General features: G+C 41.9%; 1 protein-coding gene across 6 annotated transcripts in view; it reads right to left on the reverse strand.

The window, feature by feature from the left end:
- Positions 1-20,322, reverse strand: part of sema6e (sema domain, transmembrane domain (TM), and cytoplasmic domain, (semaphorin) 6E) — a 188,199-nt gene that overhangs the window by 40,250 nt on the left and 127,627 nt on the right. For 5 of the 6 annotated variants that reach the window (XM_037784068.1, XM_037784072.1, XM_037784071.1 and 2 more), the window contains 8 exons: positions 17,992-18,082; positions 16,209-16,331; positions 13,857-13,945; positions 13,434-13,651; positions 12,355-12,486; positions 11,940-12,095; positions 8,941-9,117; positions 7,860-7,997 (listed from right to left, as the gene is read on the reverse strand). In XM_037784068.1, coding sequence (XP_037639996.1) covers positions 7,860-7,997; positions 8,941-9,117; positions 11,940-12,095; positions 12,355-12,486; positions 13,434-13,651; positions 13,857-13,945; positions 16,209-16,331; positions 17,992-18,082 — 1,124 coding nt within the window. Of the gene's footprint in view, positions 1-7,859; positions 7,998-8,940; positions 9,118-11,939; positions 12,096-12,354; positions 12,487-13,433; positions 13,652-13,856; positions 13,946-16,208; positions 16,332-17,991; positions 18,103-20,322 lie in introns of all 6 variants that reach the window. The other variant, XM_037784073.1, reaches the window with a different exon arrangement.

Here is a 20,322-nt window from a genome sequence, read left to right on the forward strand (position 1 = left end):
TCATCGCAGCAGGAAGTCTTTTCCAGAGACAATCGATTGAGTCCGCCCTCTTATCCAAATAAAAGACGAACAAAAACCCAAAAGACACAGAAAATCTCTGATTTCTGATTGTATAGAAGTCTATGAGATAATGAGCCTACTTCTCACTTGATTTATTACCTCAGTAAACATTGTAAACATGAGTTTATGGTCTCAATCGCTAGTTTCAAGTCTTATTCAATACAGCATGATGTTCATTTCGTAAATTATAGTCCCATTTAGAGTCAAACAGGGCGTGGCTACCTTGTGATTGACAGGTCGCTACCATGGCGTTGTCTGGTCTGGGAGTTGTCTGTGTTTTCGTCTTACAACTTTAACCCTTTCACAGTGCGTTTTCAGTTCAGGAATATAATTGTAACATTTTGATCGCCTGAAAATATCTTATTCAGCATTTGGTTATACTTAGCTCCACCCTCTCATGTCACTAACCAAGATGTCGACGACCAAAACCAAGATGGTGATGGGCAAAAACCAAGACGCCGGCGGCCAAAATGCTGAACTCGAGGCTTCAAAACCGTAGTCCACAAACCAATGGGTGACCTCACAGTGACTACGTCCTCTTCTTATATACAGTCTGTAGTTCACATTTTGACTGCACCTTTAAGCCAGAATCACTGCAGGTCACTCAGGCCATACTGACGAGCCATGAATGACCTTATTCTGAGTGAACTGTCAGCGTTGTTCCGGTCTCATGTCAGCAGTCAGCAGACGAGTCAATCACCTGCTCCTACTTACAGTACCGTATGTCTGTTTTGTGATTTAGTGAAAAACATGCACACATCGGTGTACTTGGAACTGTTTACTTCCTCCATTTAAGTCAGCATTAACTATCATCAGTAGCCATTAGTCACATTCCCTAAAATCCCAGCAGAATCACAACATTCGGTGCTTTTCTTTACACGTCAGTTTTGTTGATCCAACTCTTCCACTGATCTGCTGTCAGCACCTCTGCCTCATGTTCAACTCTGCGGTTTTTAATCCTGCTCTCTAGAATGAGTTGCATGATCCTTTTGGCCTTTATCCTGCCACTGTATAATTACAAAACAACGCTGGGTGTCAGTGTCAATTAACAATATTTTTTCACAGCTGCAGAACTTACTCTTTGCAGGTCTATGGTATTCACCCAGCAGCAACAACATAATGAGCATGAAGCCCACAGTGACAAAAGACTGACAAAAAAAAACAACTATAATGTTTACCTGCTGCCAATCTGCAGTCACTTTAGAGATGTTTTTATGATGAATAACGCCATCGGAGGTGAAACTAAACAAACCAAAAATGAAACTGCATATGGCTGGTGGTGGTGCAGCGTCACGTCAAACCAAAACCTTTCCAGCAGGTTTTAATGAGGACTCCTGCGGCCTGTTTTAAATATCTAAAATTATTTACAACCGTCTAAACTGAGCGTGCATGTGTTACACCACCTTCACCCTCAGTCTGTAAACATTACAGAGAAATCACACTGAGAGCACATTACTGTGTCACTCTTACAGAACAGAGGGGAAATCAACATAGCGCCTATTCCCTGTCCTACGCCTGCAGCTGGGAACGGAGTATAAATGCATGCATTTGTCTGCGTCCTGTATGTATGCAAATATTCTTTTCAATTGCTTTTTATGTAAATAACAAGAAAAGCAATAATAAGAACACCCACCAACACCTGATCTGGGGATGCCATAGAGATATGAAACAGATTCAGACTAACATACAGGGGTGCACATATTAAAAAGGCACAGCTGATACCAACAGCACATGAGTCACACGCCTGGTTAATAAGACAAGAAAGCAAGTAAACATACGTAGGTCCCTTTAGGCATTTCCACAAACAATTGATGCTGTTGTTTTTCCTAAGTGGACAGTCTAATAATGCAGTTCATACAGATGTATTGATGAAAACAATAAGCACTAAAAAGTAATTTAAAAATGTAAGTCACAAGTGCGTCAGAGACACATCAGTAGTCACAAGTTCTGGTACAAGATACTTAATAGGATTTTACCCAACAACAATAGAAAGAAAGGCTTTTAAAATGACAACTGAGTTGAGTCGATACCTCCATGAGTAAACTGAAAACTAGCCGTGTTTCCATTCAATTGTCAAGCAAATTTTAAGCAAAGTTTTGAAATGTCGCAAAAAAGAAATGCAAACAAGGAGCGTTTCCATCAACTGGTTTGGAGCGAATAAACTTGGCTACGCAAAGGAGTAGTTTGGTCAGAAGTTGGCGCTAGGGGCTACGCTTTATGCATGGCTGTAATAATAATAATAAAACATATGTGAATGGAAACACGGCTATTGTGAGCTTCACTTAACTGTTTTTACTCCTGAACTACTGTAGTGTCTGGTGTTTCTGTTAGGTTTCACCGTCTGTATTATTGACACCTCAACATGCACATAAAGTGAAATAAACTTCAGAGTGAAATACAAACTCTCTTTTCATCAGCAAAAACAACTTTCTGTCTCTCACAGCATCACATGGACCTCTGGGTACCGAGGTCCTAAAATTTCTCTGGCCAACGTGTGTGTGGCTGCCAACGTGCGACACTGCATAGTGCAGCTTTGATAAATTATTCATACACTCGCCATAAGGTGCTGTATATATGCATCTCTCTCTCTCTCTCCATTCTGCCTCTTCTCCTCTCCATCACCGTGTTCCTCTACAGATACATGACAGGAAAGAACCTCCACACTAAAGCACTCTGGGAAAAGAGGTCAGTCGTGTCCAGCTGTGGTTTTGGGAAGAGACAAAGTCATTTGTTCCTTGCCTGAAGTTTCTCATATGTGCAGCTTATATACGACATGAGTTTGTGTGTGTCCCTCATCACTCTTTAAAACTTCAGACTTCTCTTCCTGCTCATATTCTGACATGCTATGATGAACAGATAGGTGTGGATGTCCGCCTGCAGCCACAGCGTGTAAGGAACATCCATTAGCTGCTGAGGGGAAAAAGGGATTCATCCAGCCTCTGAGGCTGAGGCTCATAACTTACAGCTGTCATTTAGCCAACATCCTGGGAATAACAGTCCTGACCTACTGGAGATGATTTCAGCTAATATGATGCTGGTGGTGAGCAACTAAACACAAAGAAGCTATCCGAGAAATGTAAGATTTAATTGAAGTACATAGGTGGTTAAATACTGCTGTGCTACATGTATTACAGGGAGCGTGTCTATGTTACGTCAGCCCTATTGTACGGTCCCTCAGCCTTATATTCCCTCAGATTAATCTCTATAAAAAGATTCTGCATTTACATGTGGAGGCATATTGACAGAAGCGTTCTGGTTTCCGTTTGTAGTCCGAGTAGTATTGACCAATCACGTTGGAGCAGGCTTTGGTTGAATGCAGGAAAACAGTCCGTGTGGAGAGCAAAAGAGGCGGAACACATTGGCCGAAATGCAATCTAGGAACCCACCGGCAATCGTCTGACGATGATTTAGCTTTTTATTGGTTTAAAATTAGCTTGCAAACTGGCTACTTGTGAAACAATCTTGTCGTGCATGTCGTCTCTCAACTCCAACTCCAGCCTCGCATCTCAAGTTGCTAATCGGACTGTAAACAATGAGCAGAGCACAGAAAAGGAAGTCTTGGCCCGGATATCCGTTGGCTACACAGGAACCCCAGAAATATAGCCCCTTGTCCCAAGAGGCTCATCGGTTGTAAGACCGATAGCCGATGGGTTCCGAGATTGCCCTCAGGTCAGTACCTCCGCCGGTGCCATGCCATTGTTCCGACTGCCCATTATTCCGAAGCCCCAATAGTCCGAAAAATGTCCAAATTTTGGACCAAAAGCCCATTTGTCTGACAGCCCATTATCACGAAAACAAAACCCATTGTTCCAAAAATACAACAAACAGAAGCACAAGGTTATTTATTATGAATAATGATGTAACCGGACCCTCCAGGTTGCAATATTGTTTTTCAAAGGCTTAACCCGCTCTACTCTGCCTCTGATTGGTTTACCCTGATATTCTTAGCCTAACCCTAATCAATCTCCTCATGCCTAAACCTAACCAACCCAACCGACGAATGCAACAAGTCCTAGCCAGACTGTCTGTCGGTTATCGGATATTGTTAGGGCGATATCTCAAAAAGTAGACAGATTTATACATCTATAAATTGGATGGAAAAACAACAAAGGTGCTGAGGGAAGATAAGGTTGAGGGAACATGGGGCTGACTAGTCATTATGTAGCTCTAAGGTTTTATCAATAATATTTTCCAGAAAATAAAAGAAAGGCCTCTTTTCTCATTCACATACAAAATGGGTTGGCCATCACTGGTATCACTAATCATGGTCTTGACCAAGTTAATTCCTGAGATCTATCACCATTGCAACAAAGAGAATAATATAATGTTTTTCTCTAAGAGCAGTCACTGTGTTGAAACTGTTCATATAAAAAGGAAATCTCCACAGGAGTTGAAAATCCCTGGATCTACAGATTTTCAGGGTTTGGGGCCTCCTTTGCCCTTTTATTGTATTTCTTTATTAAAACTCCCATTTCCTACAGTTCCTAGCCGCTGCTGAAAACAGAGCATTTTCTGAAACCTAATATTGGCAGCAGGGCCTCGAGTGAAAAAAGAGACCTGACGATGCAGGCTACGGGGAGGGAGAGGGAGAGGGAGAGAAACAAGCCAAGAGTGAGAGAAATGCAGAGACGGAGAAAAAAAATGGAGGCAGAAAACAGAGCGATGGGGTAAATCTCATCTGGAGGGAGACAGATTCATTGGTGTGGTAAAGGAGGATATGGTGGCTGAAACCTGACCTCCTGGCCAGTGCTGATGAGGCTTACGGGGCCCCTAATCCCAGGATGAGGTGTGCTGCAGCTCTAGTCTCTAGAAAGGATTTGGGGATGTAGCCGGTCCGTAAGCTTAAGTAAGACAGACCCTATCCATTTTCTCCCCGTTCCTTATTTTCCTCCTCTCCCATCGTACAGAAAAAGAAAAAAAAACACAGCGGCCACCATCGCTGGCTCCCGGCCAATCAGCTGGATCCAATTTATGACTAAACGATGTTGAGAGCTTCTCCAGGCCTTCGCAATGAGGGCTTAGCATGCTATGGGGTATATGTATTCCCTGGTGGAGCTGAGGAGAAATCCTTCCTTTGGGTTGAAGGGGTTGAGAAAAGGGGGGAGAAACATGGGGGCCAACATTCCTCACAGTCCCAAAAATAGATCCCCAAGCTGGGGAGCAAGTACATTAACTGGGGCTAAAACAACGCCTGACAAAACAAAAGGCTGTAGACAAAGAGAGACGCTTGAAGGCTCTGCTCATAAACTTAATCGAAAAACATCGTCAGCCTCTTGACAGCAGCACTTTCAAGGTTCTGTTTTGTACCGTTTATAGAGTTTACACCACACAGTGACCTATGGCCACCGTGTTTATGAGGCGATAAGTTGATGATGAAGTGAGAAACCCGGTTCCCAAAATCTGGGTAGGGATGAGTAAAACAAACACAAGACTTTCACCTTGGAGGCCGCTGTTCGTGTCCCGTGTGAAACCAAGTCATCGTTTACTTATTGTACCGTAGTTTTGTTACGTAACTTCCGTGCTTTACTAATGCCAGTGAAAAAACATTGTTATTTTACGGAACAAACATACTCATTTGAACCCAAACCACAATCCTTTCCCAAGCCTAACCATGTACTTTTGTTGCGTAAGTAAACCTAAAAACTAAGTAAACCTACGTTGGAAGTTTATTTTGGAAAGAGACTGTATGCATGTAACGAGCGGAAACTGACACAGCGGCGTCCCTGACACATCCAAAACTGACACAAGAGGGGAACCTAGAGCGTCAGTTTGAAGCGTATAGGACCACTGACCAAGCTGCCGTATTAAACGAGTTGGGAATGTGTTGCATGCACGCTTGTGAATGAAAGACTTTTAACGGCTCGTATAGCCGTGACAGCAGAGCGGCTGGACGAAAGAAGATAATTCCATGCAGCGATGTGTACTTGAATAAAAAATACTTCCATTCCAAGGCCGACTAAAACTGAAATTAATTAGAAGTCATATAATAATAATAATAACAAGTCGCTCTCCACCACTGAACATTTGACTATTTGTAATATTCAGACACATTTGTGCTGTGAGGAAATTAACAATTGTTTCAAAATAAGGTCAGGGGTAGTGGAGAAATCTCATGACTGACCTGCTGCGTGTATAAGCAAATTTTCAGTAAACAGGTGCATGCATGGATATGTAAATGTGTTCACTGATTCCCTGTTTAACCTGATTTCTTGGAGTAACCACATTCTCACATTTGAGAAGAAGGTACCAGCAGATTTGGGGCGTTTATGCCATTTTAAATTTTACAAGAATATTCCACTGCTTACCAACTCTGTTAATACCAAAGTTTACCAGTTAACTGTAAATCCCAAGGACATGAAACTATTTATCTCACAGTTGCACACTAAAAATGCTTCTTCTTACTGCCTCTATATAAGAACATGGGATCACGTGCGCTCAAACATAAAGCTCAGGCATGAATCCGATCAGAATCGGCTTATAAAAACATTCAACCCTGCTACTAATCACAGCCTTTCTGACGTGGCAGCCGCACCATACTTCCCCGCTGCTCAGTTTAATCTTACTCTCACTTACCTGCCAACACCACTAATAACCTCAGAGTGCTTTTTTGGGGAAAGTGGGCCCAACCAACTCCGTGAACCAGGCAGATAATAGCATAACATCTGCTATTTGGTACAGGCTTTTGTCCAAAAGCATCTAACAGCATCAGGAGTGGACACATTTCTTAAATTGGTAGCTACAGAGGAAATTGATCCTCCTTTACTTGAGTTACCTGGCAGTGTTAGTGCTTTTTTCTTCTCGGTACACAGCGAGGAAACCCTAAATTCATGCAGTGCTTCTGGGCTGCAGCACTAAGTGTGGTCTCAGTCTTCACGCTGGTTTTGAGACGTTCCAAAAAAACCTTTTACTTGTTTTGTTTCTTTTGCACATTTTCCAAAGATCCATTTTTTTTCTTCTATTTGTTCAACCTTTGCTTACTTTGTTCTCGGGTCCCCTGAAGGTAAAGCTGCACGATCACATGAATTTTACATGTGACAAGACGTGTACTCTTTAGAAGACTATCGAATCAATTTTTCCAGCTTTTGATGAGGTTTTGTCGCCCTTTCAATCTTACTTTTCCCTTTTCCTTGAAATACAAGGTAGACATTTGCCTGGCTTAGATAAGTAACTTATGATTATTTTCATTATTGATACATTTTCATTGTTTAAGAGAAAATCTCTCTACTCAAGTTCTAAAATCATGGGATCTGACGCTTATCTGGGTCCATGTAAAGTAATGGAAACGTCCTCCAGCTCTTCCCGGAGGATCCTGAGTCATTCCCAGGCCAGATGGTGTGAACTGTATAATACCTCCAGTGTGTTCTAGGTCTGCCTCGGGGGTCTCCGGCATCCAGGAGGAATCCGAATCAGATGCTAAGCTACCGCAAGTGACTCATTCCAACTGTAATTAGCAGCGGTTCGAGCTTCTTCACGAGTTCCTCACGCTATTCTCTAAAGGTGTCCCCAGCCAGCCACCCTTCTATGACAGTTCATGACCGATCGACTGGTAAATTTAGAGCTTCACCTACAAACTCAGCTTCCCTCTTCACCACAACAGTGTGTCTGTCGGTCATGAACCCAAGAACTCTTTCACTCTTTCACTCCCAACCCGAACCTGCAATCCACTGTTCTGGCACTCTGACTCAGAGGTGTTTATTTGCTAATCAAGTCCTTGATTAATCAACTAATTGTTTCAGCACAATGGTACACAACCCCTCACTGTGTCAGAGAGGCAAAGCTGCGCTCTACAGGTGACTCACTTCTTGCAGGTGCTGTAGTCGGAGCAGCGGCTCAGCGGCACTCGGATCACACAGCCGGAGAACGCCACAAACAACGCGTGATGATCCCGATCCAGCTCCAGACCCAGCACCCTCCTGTCCTCCCCCCGCACGTTACATCTAGGAGCACAGGAAAAACACCAACTGTCATGATCAGACATTTTTCGATTTTGTTTCATTTTTTGTTTCGCCGCAGACGACTGGCACAGTCTGGAAATTATACAGAAAGCCAACTGTGAATCGAACTCTATGCAGATAGACTTTTCAAGCTGTGCAGTCAGAAAACAAAAGAAGACACAGGAAAAAAAAAAAAAAAAAGCATCCCCTCTAGCTGTACAGGGTGATGTAAAGTGTTACAATAGACCAAAGAGTGGGTGGGCAGGACAGATCAAGGCAGAACACAGAGAGAGGAGAGAGAGGAAGAGAGGAGAGAGAGAGAGGAAAGAACAGAGAAAAAGGGAAAGAAAGATACTAAGTAAAGGACAACGACAGAAACAAACATGGAGGGCTTAGAGAGCGGGTCCATATACTGTACAGTAGTGCTACATATACAGTATATTTACATCCTTATAGTGTTTTATCGTCACATTAGATGGCGGTGAGCATGCTCTGGGTTTGGAGAAGCAGAAAGGAGTAACGGCACAGAAGCCAAGCAATGTATTGCTGTGGACGCCACGATAGGTCGGATCCGAAACACAAACAAACTACCGATCGATGCAGCGGTAGACCAAGAACTGAATAGAGTGATATAACAGCTTCAGTTCCTTGTCAGAAAGGGCTGTCTGATGGCGAGGTAAAGCGGTGAAAATATTCTAAATATAGCGCAAACTTTGACTGACTTTAACTAACCACAGCCGCTTTACCTCGCCGTCTCGCAGCCCTTTCTGACGGGGAACTGAAGCTGTTAGATCGCTCTCTTCAAAGCCACCAGACTACATTCACAAATACAGTAATTTTACCTTGCAGAACAAAAACTGAAAAGAACGCAGATGGACTCGCCCTTTAAAACAGAACCAACACACACGAATGTCAACATGTAAATCAAAAAGACAGATTGTCTGACTTGTTAGGGTTGTAGACGTCGATGTCCTCCAGGAGTTGGGTGCTGAAGGACGCGTTGGCTCCCTCGGTGCTGGCCAGGATCTTCAACACATGGCCGTTGTCTGAGCCCAGGAAAACCACCGTGTAGTTCTTATACGGCCCCGCAGACGTGTCCACCGCTATCTGGGTCAGCTTGAATCTGTATAAATACAAACAAGGAAAATGCAACTATGATGTATCGGTGGAAAAGATGCACTATAATTACCGATTTAAAGGAAGATCTAAATTAAAGCTGCCACTTCCTTCGAGCTGACGTTAATTAGAGCGGGCTAACAAAGCCAAATGTGCTGGTTAGCATCTTAACATTGTTGTTTTGTTTTGTCAAAGTCAATTTCCAATGGTAAACAAAACAAGCAGTGGGCGAATACTGAGCTCATTGTATAAAGCATCAGCGTGCAATCAATCACATCATCTACCAACCCACCATTCCCTTCCTGCATCGCCTACATCCTTTAATCCTATTAATTCATCTACCCATCTATCCGTCCACCCACAGCCATCCAATCGATTCATCCTTCCTGTTGCTTGGCCACTTTCCTCAACACACTGCAGTCTCTTTGGGAGTCCCAGTTTTTTTTTGTTTGTATTTATGAGGAAGCCCAGTGAACTGTTGCTTTATTTGGAGCTGCTTCATATTCAGCCAGCTCTACACAGTCACACCTGGGAGCTGCCCAGTATCACCACAGTCGTCTACTGCTGGCTCCGATGGAGCAGTCGAGGATTAAGAGCCGTGCTGAAGGGCACCTTGAGTCCACTGGTTGTTGACGAAGGGATGAGCTATACTCATTTTTACCAAACAACATACATCCTCTAATAAACCCAGTATATTTCTAGGCATCAGATCCCTTCTAGATGCTTCTTTAAAAAAGGACACCGGCATCCCTCTCTTCTCCGTCGCTCCCTCCCAGATGGTCCCACGGAGGCTGCTGTGTTTACCCACATGGACCTGACTGGCACGTCCCCGCAATGACTGCGTGATGTGCTTCTGGTTAGATTTCATTTATCTAGCTCCTCTCTGGGGAGAGGCGAGGCAGATGTGATGTTTTTGGCGCCAGATGTGAAGCGGCGCATGTTTCCCCGGTGTGGAGCCGCTGCAGTGTCTGGCTGGCTGTCAGCCTGGCTGTGCTTCAGGAGGCAGGGAGGAAGCTCCTGTATACTGTCTCTCTCTGTGTGTGTGTGTGTGTAATGCTGAATCTGTGATGCGTATCTGCTGTGTGTCTGAAGTGTATGTGGTACTGCCTGAAACAGTTGTGACACTTTTCAACGATTCAACATCCACCCCATCATTGTCTGATTTCAGTGGATTCTCAAATTCTCAAACACACACACACAGGTCGGCAGGTCAGTCAGCGCTCGAGGAAGACCCCCCTCCCCGCGCGGCCCGTCATTGATGTGGCCCTGAGATCGACCGTTGAATAAATCCGATGGGTTTTAATGAGGGACAAGGTTGTGTGTTCCAGCTGAGCTCACTCATCGATACCAATCACAGCCCACAGAGAGGAAACACTGCCGGGACATTATGTTGCTATAGAAAATAATACCTACATGCTAACCATTAAAGAAAAGACCCTGGCATTTTCTGTTAAAAAAATGGTTTTATAATCGCAGCCTGGCTCTGAACAGCAACACTGATGTCCAACTATTGCTTATGTCAATGAAGATGTTCTCAAAGGAGCATCTGAACAAAAGCTGGGCATATTTTTAGGATTTAAGATGTATAAGGTGGTACATGGTTTATTACTTTACATCAGTAACATTTGAAAGAACAGATTTCTGATTATGAATTATCATGAGGTATTAAAGCTGCAAAATGTTGCAGTTTTCAGACACAAAAAACAGACGTGAATATATTTTTGGAGCTGAATCAATGAATTGTTCAGATGGGGCGGCTCAGTGGTGCGGTGGTTAGCACTGCCGCCTCACAGCAAGAGGGTTGCAGGGTCGCATGTTCTCCCTGTGTTAGCGTGGGTTTTCTCCGGCTTCCTCCCTCAGTCCAAAGACATGCAGGTTAGGTTAATTGTTGACTCTAAATTGCCCGTAGGTGTGAATATGAGCGTGAATGGTTGTCAGTCTCTATGTGTCAGCCCTGTGATAGTCTGGCTACTTGTCCAGGGTGTAACCCGCCTTTGCCCAATGTCAGCTGGGATTCAGATGATTAGCAGAAATTCTGCTAAATTAATCTATAAATTATATCATTTAAACACCAAAAATTCTCTGGTTCTAGCTTCTCCAAAGTGAGGATTTACTGCATTTCTCTGTTTAATATCATTATTAATGAAATATCTTTGGGTTCCGGACAAACAAGACATTTAAAGACATTTAAAGACATTTAAAGACGTCACCGTGGGCTTTGGAAACTGTGAGACTCTTTTTTTTCCTCAAGTTTATAGACCAAATTATAATCTATCAATCAAGAAAATAACTGAAGGCTAATTGATAATGAAATAATTGATAGTTGTAGCCCTGTATATTTAAAAAAAATACAGCGCGTGGGAATGTGGGCTATTACTAATGATTAATTTCATTGTGTGTGCGCTCGGTGTTTTTGCTAAATGAACTCTTTAAGCCAGTAATGAAAATTGCCACTGATTAATTTTCTGTTGAGTGTTTCAGCACCATACAGTATGTGGGTAACTTTAAATAAGGAATAAACTCAGTTCATAGAGCTTGATTTGTGTGGATGCTGAGAGGTGCTGGCGTCCTCTTGGTGGACTCTTCCCTTAAGGTCCAAACGCACTGAAAGTGTCTGACGCGCATGTTTTGAAGTACACCTTGTTTTAAAGGAACAGTGTGTAGCATTTTGGGGGATCTATTGGCAGAAACGCAAATTAATATTCATAAGTAGGTTTTCTTTTGTGTATAATCAGCTGAAACTACGAATCATTATGTTTTCGTTAGCTTCAAATGAGACGTTCGCCGTTTCAAGAGTAGCCCACCAGTATCCCATACAGTATCCCATACCTGCTGGTGGTACGGGTGAAGTAGGGTCTGTCGTTGACTGAGGGGACGGACTCGTCCATGAGTGGGTACGACTTGATGAACGTCAGGGTTTCGTCGGGAAAGGTGGTGGACGACTTGTAGGCAGCGGCTGAGCCCTCCCCGGCGCAGCATCCCGGCCTGTACAACAGCAGCAAAGATAAAAAAAGGAGTGAATTCAGCTCCGCGGACACAGATGTAAAAACACTGGCAGCTGTTTGGTTTTGGGGACGAGCAGGAGGGAAAAACAGGTGTCTTGTGTCAATGCTTGTGTTTTTGTGCGGAGATGATGTCTGTGCAGAACAATAACAGCGGCAGCTGCAGAATCCTCCATTGTGAAAGGCAGAAAAAACATGTTCTTGGAAAGTGACAGTTTGTTATTTAAGATTGTGTGCGTTACCTTGGTTTTGGGACCTGATCCTCTGGAACAGGTGTCCACGCTGTCTCGCTGTTCCTCTGCTCTTTGAATTTGCCACTGAAGGCCTTCTCTATGTCGTCCATGTAGAAAGCGCAGACTGCCGAGCCGGTGATGCTGTTGAAGGGACCACAAAGGAAGACGACATTAGAAAGAGCGAGACAAAGGGATGAAATTCAGCACCTTGTCCAAGTCTGGCAAAACCTCATGTATGTCAAGTATGATCATTAATACATAACAACATGTTAATATTCACATTAATATCATTGTGTTTTTTTGTATTTTGATGCTTTGGCAACATTGTTTTTTGAAACTTTCATGCCAAAAAAGCCACTTTGAATTCAATGAAATTGAATATACTGACGGTATGTCACATGTACATGAAAATACAACTTTATTTATCCTGCGATTTGTTTTCCTGCCTTTATTTGCTTTCTCTTTTATGTTTTTATTGTTTGTAAAGCACTTTGTAACCTTGTTAGACCTGTAGTAGGCAGTATATTGTTGGCATCATTTGGCAAAAATTCCATAATAACCTTTCAGCATATTGTAATTCAAGTGTTCTGAGAAAAAATAGACTTCCGCACCTCCTCATGGCTCTGTTTTCAGGCTGCAAAGAATCTAGCCCGTGACTGGAGACTTAGGCCAATCACAGGTCATTTTAGAGAGAGAGCGTTCCTATTGGCTGTTCATTCAACGGAGGCAGCTGTCAATCACTCGCCAACTCCAATCAAACGGTCAAACTAGGCAGCGCTGATCAAATATAAATCAATATTCTGTTACTGCAATGCCTATTTCTCGCCTCAAATGTTTTCAGAAACATCTTGTAGTGTACTGTTTAGCTGTAAAATGAGAAAGTGTGCTCCGGCTGGTGGGCAGTTTTTCCTCAACTGATTTCAACATGACTACCGGGTCACAAACATTCTGATTTTACAGCTAAACCGTGCACTACAAGATGTTTCTGAAAACAGAAACATCCCCCCCCCTTCAACTTTCAATAATTTACTCAAACCCGACAGACACCACAGCTGACATTGTGCAGAGACAACAATACTGATCCCAACCTGTTGGCCTGTGTGGTGAAGACGCCGAGCACGGCCGGCCGGTGGTTGATCTGCAGCACGTTTGTCAGCGACTGCAAGACATCAAAGTAGAAGAAGGAGTCGCCCGGAACGGAGCAGTTCAGCCGCGCTTTGAGGAAGGACGTCCAGTAACGTTCCAGCACCCTCGGCGAACCGCCGTTGTCGTTCTTGCAGACACGTGCGACTCTGGAGAAAACCACCTGAGGGGACAGAAGGAGACAACTCTAATCCATAAATCATGTTGACCGTAAACTCGGGCAGAGCCAACATGGAACAACAGTCAAAGAAACAAAAGATTCTTGTAAGCATGAGCATAAGCAATGTTGTTCGACTTCATTCCACTAAGAAACAAAAGTATAGACACCACAAGTCTGGCAAGTGTCTGCTCTAAAACGAGTCCCTCACCTTGCCCAGTGTGGTGTACTCCACTGCGATCTCGCTGAAGAAAAAGTACACATAGTTCCCGTACTCAATAGCGTGGAGGAAATGGGGCTCTGTGGGAGACAAGAAGAAAAGATGTTTGATAAACATGCGTTATTTCTAGCACGGTGTGCGCATTGTGAGTCAGCTGAGAGTGGAGCTGGTAAACACAAATGCTCAATTTGGAAAATAGCTCCAGGAGAAATGCAGGGAGAGTGCGTTTGAAAATGGCCAATCTGAATATGAGGACAGAAAGATAAGGAGAAACAAACTTACAATCACAGAGATAACATTCATTGTATTGAAATAGCAGAGCCGGTGCTGGATCAGTGCTGATAAAAACACTAAGCTAAAGTCAGAAATAATGTAGGGCTGGAGTTCAACAGCATTTTATACTGAATCTGAATCCACTCGTTGAATCTGAATCTGTTCTAATACTTTAATTGAACATATTTTGGTTTAGATTCTGACATCTGTAAGTACCATAGGGCGTTTTCACAAGCCACAGCCCGTTAGGCTAGGCCGAATCCGAATGAAATTTATAGTTTTGGTTCAATGCACAAATTAAAGCAGACCAAATAAAAAACACTTTGCTGAGGGGCGTTTACGAAGGAGCGGGGCTGGATATTTACTTGCAGAAGTATTTCTTGGTGGTCAGAAATTTGGCGGTGGAAAATGTAAACACGGGAATCAGGATTTTCCCCCAGGAGGCCGTTGTTTGTGTCCCGTGTGAAACATAGTCATTTTAAGCCAAACCATGATGTTTTTTTACTAAACCTTACTAAGTAATGTTTTTTTTTTTTTTTTTTGTTAACCACGTGTTTAAAACTGCAACCGTAATCTGCAATAAAATACATTTCCTTCCAAACTGAATTATGCAGTTTAGTTGTATGGGAATGTAATTTCATGTGAGACAGGGTTGCCAGTTAAGGCTCAGAGTTGTCAACAATCAGTCCTCTCCCACCTGTCGTTTACCTGTGTCCATCTCAACAAAAGCTTGCGCAGAAAGCCCCGGTAATCCCCTGCGTTTTGGTTCACTTCCTGCAATTGGATCGGATTATATTCTCACTGCAATCGAACCTCACTAGGGTTCACTTGGAGTACGACTACTGCGTCCAGAACTGCCCCAAACGAACCGCACCAGAGGTTGATAAAAACAGACTGAATGTTGGCTTGTGAAAGCGCCCCTTAAAGGTTATAAATACCTAAAGATTCAATTGAGATCTGTAGTCCAAGCAAAACGTGCCAAACATTTGATAGTTTCATTGCTAGAGGGCTTATTCTTGTCTGCTGGAGGCAATAGATTCCAAGTAGCTTCACAAGAGGGATAAAAGACACTATTAAAGCTCTTATTGATGACATTTTTATGTAGACGAATGTTTAAAAAAATAATAATAATAATAATAATACATCCACAGAGTCTTTAGAAAGGTGCCAAATAAAAGTATGGCTTTGATTTATTATCATTTTTTTTTCCATTATGATTGTATATTAATCATTTTAAACATTTTGGAGGGTCCAAAACAAAGGTTTTGTTTATCTCTCTGGAGGATATCGGACATTCTCGGTTCCCACTTCTAACAAGGCTTGTGAGCCAATAGTAAAACAACGTTTTCGTCAGTTTGTGTGGAAAAAAACAGATAAATGTCTGAGATTGACGGTAAGTGCCCGGCAACGACTTGTTGGGAAGTGAATGCAATGAAACGGGGAAGGGAGAATGTGACATCTAGTGGCTGAATGTTATAAAGGTTATCAATAGCACCTTTAATGTCTTGAACTTGGGAGAAATTAAATACATACTGAAACAACGATTCCTCAGGATCTGGACCCCCTTTTTACAACACTACACGCCAATGAGGACGACCAGGAAGGCAACTCTTGTGTAGTGAATATCGATGAATCAAGAAAATAATTGGCCAATTACCAGATGATGAAAGTAAATTACAGCCCATAAAACTTCACTGGGAGATTCTGACAACTGAAAGTGACGTGACACAATCAGATAGTCTCACAGCAGTGTTTTAGAATGATGTGTCAGACACCAGCTTGCAGAAAACACAGACACTAGACACGAGCCAAGTTACTTATGAAATTAACGTTAATCGGTTACAGCTGACTGTGAGTGTCGGCTAGACATGATGTTTACTGCAGTGAATGCTGGGATTTTGCAAAACCTGGAATCTGATTCACAATGGAACCGACTTTAATCATTGACATGTTGACATAATGGAGAAATAAGAAGTCGCCCAGTCCTCCATGTCCACAACTCAACACCGAAAGTGGCGTAACTGTATGTTAATGTGCTAAATATTTTCCTTTAACATGCTGGATGCTCACCTCGCAGCCATTTGGAGTCGTACTTGACCGTACGCAGAACGGGGCTACTTTCTCCCAGACTTCTGTAAATCACCGCATCGCTCGCCAAGAAGTCTGTCATGGTGGCTGAGTAGAAATCACCGCCTGAGGAAAAAAAAAAGGTAATTGAGATAAATTGTCAGATCACAATACACTAGAATGACCCACAAATGTCTATTTTGGTCACAGGTGACTTTTATTGGCCTTTAAAAAGAGGCAGAGGATACGAGATGTAGGAGGATGTGTCACTTTTAATAACACCCCGTGTGTGAACTCTGCATAAATGTCAGTGGAAACCTGGCAGTACTGAGTGCAGGTCTGGCTCTCCCTCAACCCTCCCCTCGACTTGACCCACGTATGTTCACAAAGTATCAGCTTCCACCTCCGCTATGATTAGCACAGAAAATAATCCACTAATCAGAATCCATCAAAGGGCAAATTTAGATTACAGCCTGTGGTGATTTGTGCACTCATACTTAATTACATTTACCCGGAGGGATGCAGTAGTAGTTACACATAGTTTAGTCTAGTTATTCCTATATTCTCTGATACAATCTTCTTCTTTTATTGTGTATCTTTGTGTTTAATGACCACATGTCTGAGATAAAGCAAATCATATTACATTTACATGTTTAAGCAGGGGCAGATATAGTGATTTAGTGATTTGGGGGCCCCAGCAAATGTTGTCTTGCTTTACTTTTCACCCCCTCTAACTGGAAATGTTGGTATTAGCAGCGGTAGAAAAAGTTGGCCTACTCAAAACATTTTTTGGTAACACTTCATTTTACAGGTCCGCAAAATTCATGGTAATTAGATGATAAATTAGCAATTAACCTATTTGAGATTTCTTTGGAATTACTGCCAAATTACCCCAATATTTTAATAATACATAATTATATGCTAAAATAGCATCGTTAAAATAGGGCCCTTAGGCTTGAGAAGCGGCTGTGTGCTGCTTGGAGGTGGAAAACCAAAACTGATAGAAGACACTTCTGATCAGGCGCAAATCTCACCATTGTGTGACTTATTGTCTACACAAATGTAACCTGGTAGCTGATGTAATGATTCAGGGAGTTTTTTTAGGAAATCTCAAATAATTTATTTGCTAATTATTATCTATTTATCAGCAGATATGGAAATAACGCATATCAATTTGTATTCTTTTCCTGAAAATGTATTAAATAAATTACCAGCTATTAGGAAATAGCAGATTATAATTGATTATAATATGAAATAATGTTTATAATAAAGTCATTTTTGATACATTTTGAGGTAAATATTGGGGTAATTTGGCAGTAATTCCAAAGAAATTTTCAAATAAGTTACTTGTTAATTATCACAAAATTTTATAGTATAAATACAATAGTTTTTAATGACAATATACATCCACTTTTTAGAGGTTAAAAATGCCGCTTTACAGAATTTTAAAAATATCGAAATAAAACATATATACAGTAACACTTTTGAGCATGCAAGACTGCAGCATTTGAATTTATGCATTGTCTGAAGTTCCTCTCAAGGCAGATTAACCTTAATCTGCATAAAATGTATTCACAGTCTCTCACAGGCATATTGATTGTTTTACCAGTGAGAACTTCATATTCACTCAGTAAACACCAGTTTGATTAAAAAAAAAATATATATATGAAAGGCATTACTCCCAGCCTCACTATTATTGGAACTTTAAAGACACTCTGAGAGGAGTAATGACACAGATCAGCAGCTGTGGGAGTTGAAATTGTGATATTTGCTCTGCTTTACTCACCTGCAAAAAGGCCGACGTTGGACTGGCGGGACTCGAAGGGGCATCGAGCCTGTCCCACCACCTCCTCCCCTTCCTGCTCCAGTGTGGACATCTAGGTCAGACAAAGGAAGACTTTATAAGGCCATATACAGAACAGTAAAGCTGACTCAATAGAAAAAGTGAACATAAAAGAGAGTGACAATACGAAAAACAGCATCACTGTTTACACTCGTAAAAACCCACGAGGTCACGGCTGCAAAATCGCTCCACAAACAAAAAGTCTTTAATGACGTGAGAACTGTGGCTGAATGCGAGGGGATACATATTAAATCAATCCGTGATTATGAAAGGCAACACATGCATCATAAAGATTAGTTTTATTTGAAGTATTGTATGTGGGTCGGGTCCATAAAAGAAGTGAGTGAAGATGGAGGTCCTGCTGTCAGGAGCTGAGACGACAGTTTATCTCTCAGCCGCAGATATTTAGCTGCTATTTTCCGACATGCTGTTAACAAGGTTGTAAACCTCAGGTACGACAATAAGCTAAACCCAGCGGTGTGTATGTGAGTGCGTGTGTGTGTGTGTGTGTGTGTTAGTGGAGTGGAGGTTGAACGCATGCAGAGTGGATTCAACACCCTCTGTAGCAACAAGGTGACTGACACGCACGTACGCACGTACGCACGTACGCAGGCATACACACACACACACACACACACACACACACATTACACACCACTTTAACAGTCCATTAACACTTGGCTTGGTTTATATGATGCTGTGTCGCCTCCTTACACACAGGCACTGCGTCCTCTATTGTTATTCTGTGCAAGACCTCAAACTGCAAATCTTGAATATAAAGGTCACGTGTGGAGTGGACACAATAATGGAAACACTTATACAACCTAATAAAAAAAAAAAAGAAAGACTTTTAACGTAACTTTCATTTAGTTCATTATATCAAATGAGGATTATCAATACTGTCATCTTGTTTATATTGTGCACGTTATGTACTGCGGTGCATCGTTCTGTTTTATGTGTCTCGTCCTGTTTGTTTAGTGTTGTACGTCATGGCGGTTATGTTTTGATTATGACCTGCCGAGAGACTTCAGATGTAAATGAGCTTAAAGCCAATTCTGGCACAATAGACCTAACAGAGTGTTTTTTGGGAGTTCATAAATCTACACCCCTTTCAGTGTAAAAACAGTGATTTAGGGTCCAAAATGACCTTTAACTGTTCTCTGTTTTATTACTTGGTTAAAAGTGCAAAGAAGTTGAGATGTAACATCAAAGATTGGGAAAAACGTTGCACATATGGGCTGATAGATTTTGAATCATGTTTGAAATACCGTCAGATATCTATTTTTATCTAACCGCCTCCATCAGTCACGGGATGCACAAGTCCGTGTTTGAAAATGGCGTAGACGAGGATTCATTTGATTTCATTACCGCCTAGGAAGAGAGGGGTTAATGGCTGCTCTGTGTTCATGTGACAATATAATTATCGAGTGAAGGAGGAAATAAGCGATCCAGAACTCTGCATAAGTGCCCCAAGACATCCGTACAAAAACACTTCAGATTCTTAAAGACGTTTGTGTTTACACCTCTGGACCTGATGCAATCCAACACAACAGCTCTGCCCTACATATCACTGCTGTGAAGCTTCAAGTGTTCATTTACTGTTCAGACTCAGCCTCTACTTTGTGTTGTTGCCGGTGTGATGAATTGCATTTTTTTCAGGCTGTTCTCATGCACTGTTTGTAGCCATAACTACAAAAAGTAATGCACTATAATTCGTATTTAACCCACGTAATCAATTCGTATGAAATTAACATAACTGTTAACCAGGAAGTATAAAAAGCAACAAAGTCCACATAGGGAGGAGGTCGAGGTGGATGGGTTGGTCTGAAAACACCGGACTTTCACCCAGGAGTCCACTGTTTGTGTCCCGTGTGAAACCCAGAGGTTAATGTTTACTTATTTGTCACATCACTTCTGAACTTACGCCAATTAAGTTCCGTACTTAACACCAGTCCCGTAGTTATTTTATTCCAAACTTTGACTTAATTGCTACATTACTTCCGTATTTAAGTAACACCACTTAACTTCCGTACTTAACGCCACTCCCGTAGTTATTTTATTCCAAATGTTTACTTATTTGTCACTTAACTTCGGTACTTAAGTAACGGCACTTCGGTTATAATTTTAATCTAAACGTTGATTTATGTAACTTCTATACTTAAGTAACACCACTCCCGTAGTTATTTTAATCCAAACGTTGATTTATTTGTCAGGTAATATAAGTATTTAAGTAATGCCATTTTGGTAATTTTTTTAATCCAAACGTTGACTTGC

This window comes from Sebastes umbrosus, chromosome 11 (genome assembly GCF_015220745.1).
Source record: "Sebastes umbrosus isolate fSebUmb1 chromosome 11, fSebUmb1.pri, whole genome shotgun sequence".
Lineage (NCBI taxonomy): Eukaryota > Metazoa > Chordata > Actinopteri > Perciformes > Sebastidae > Sebastes > Sebastes umbrosus.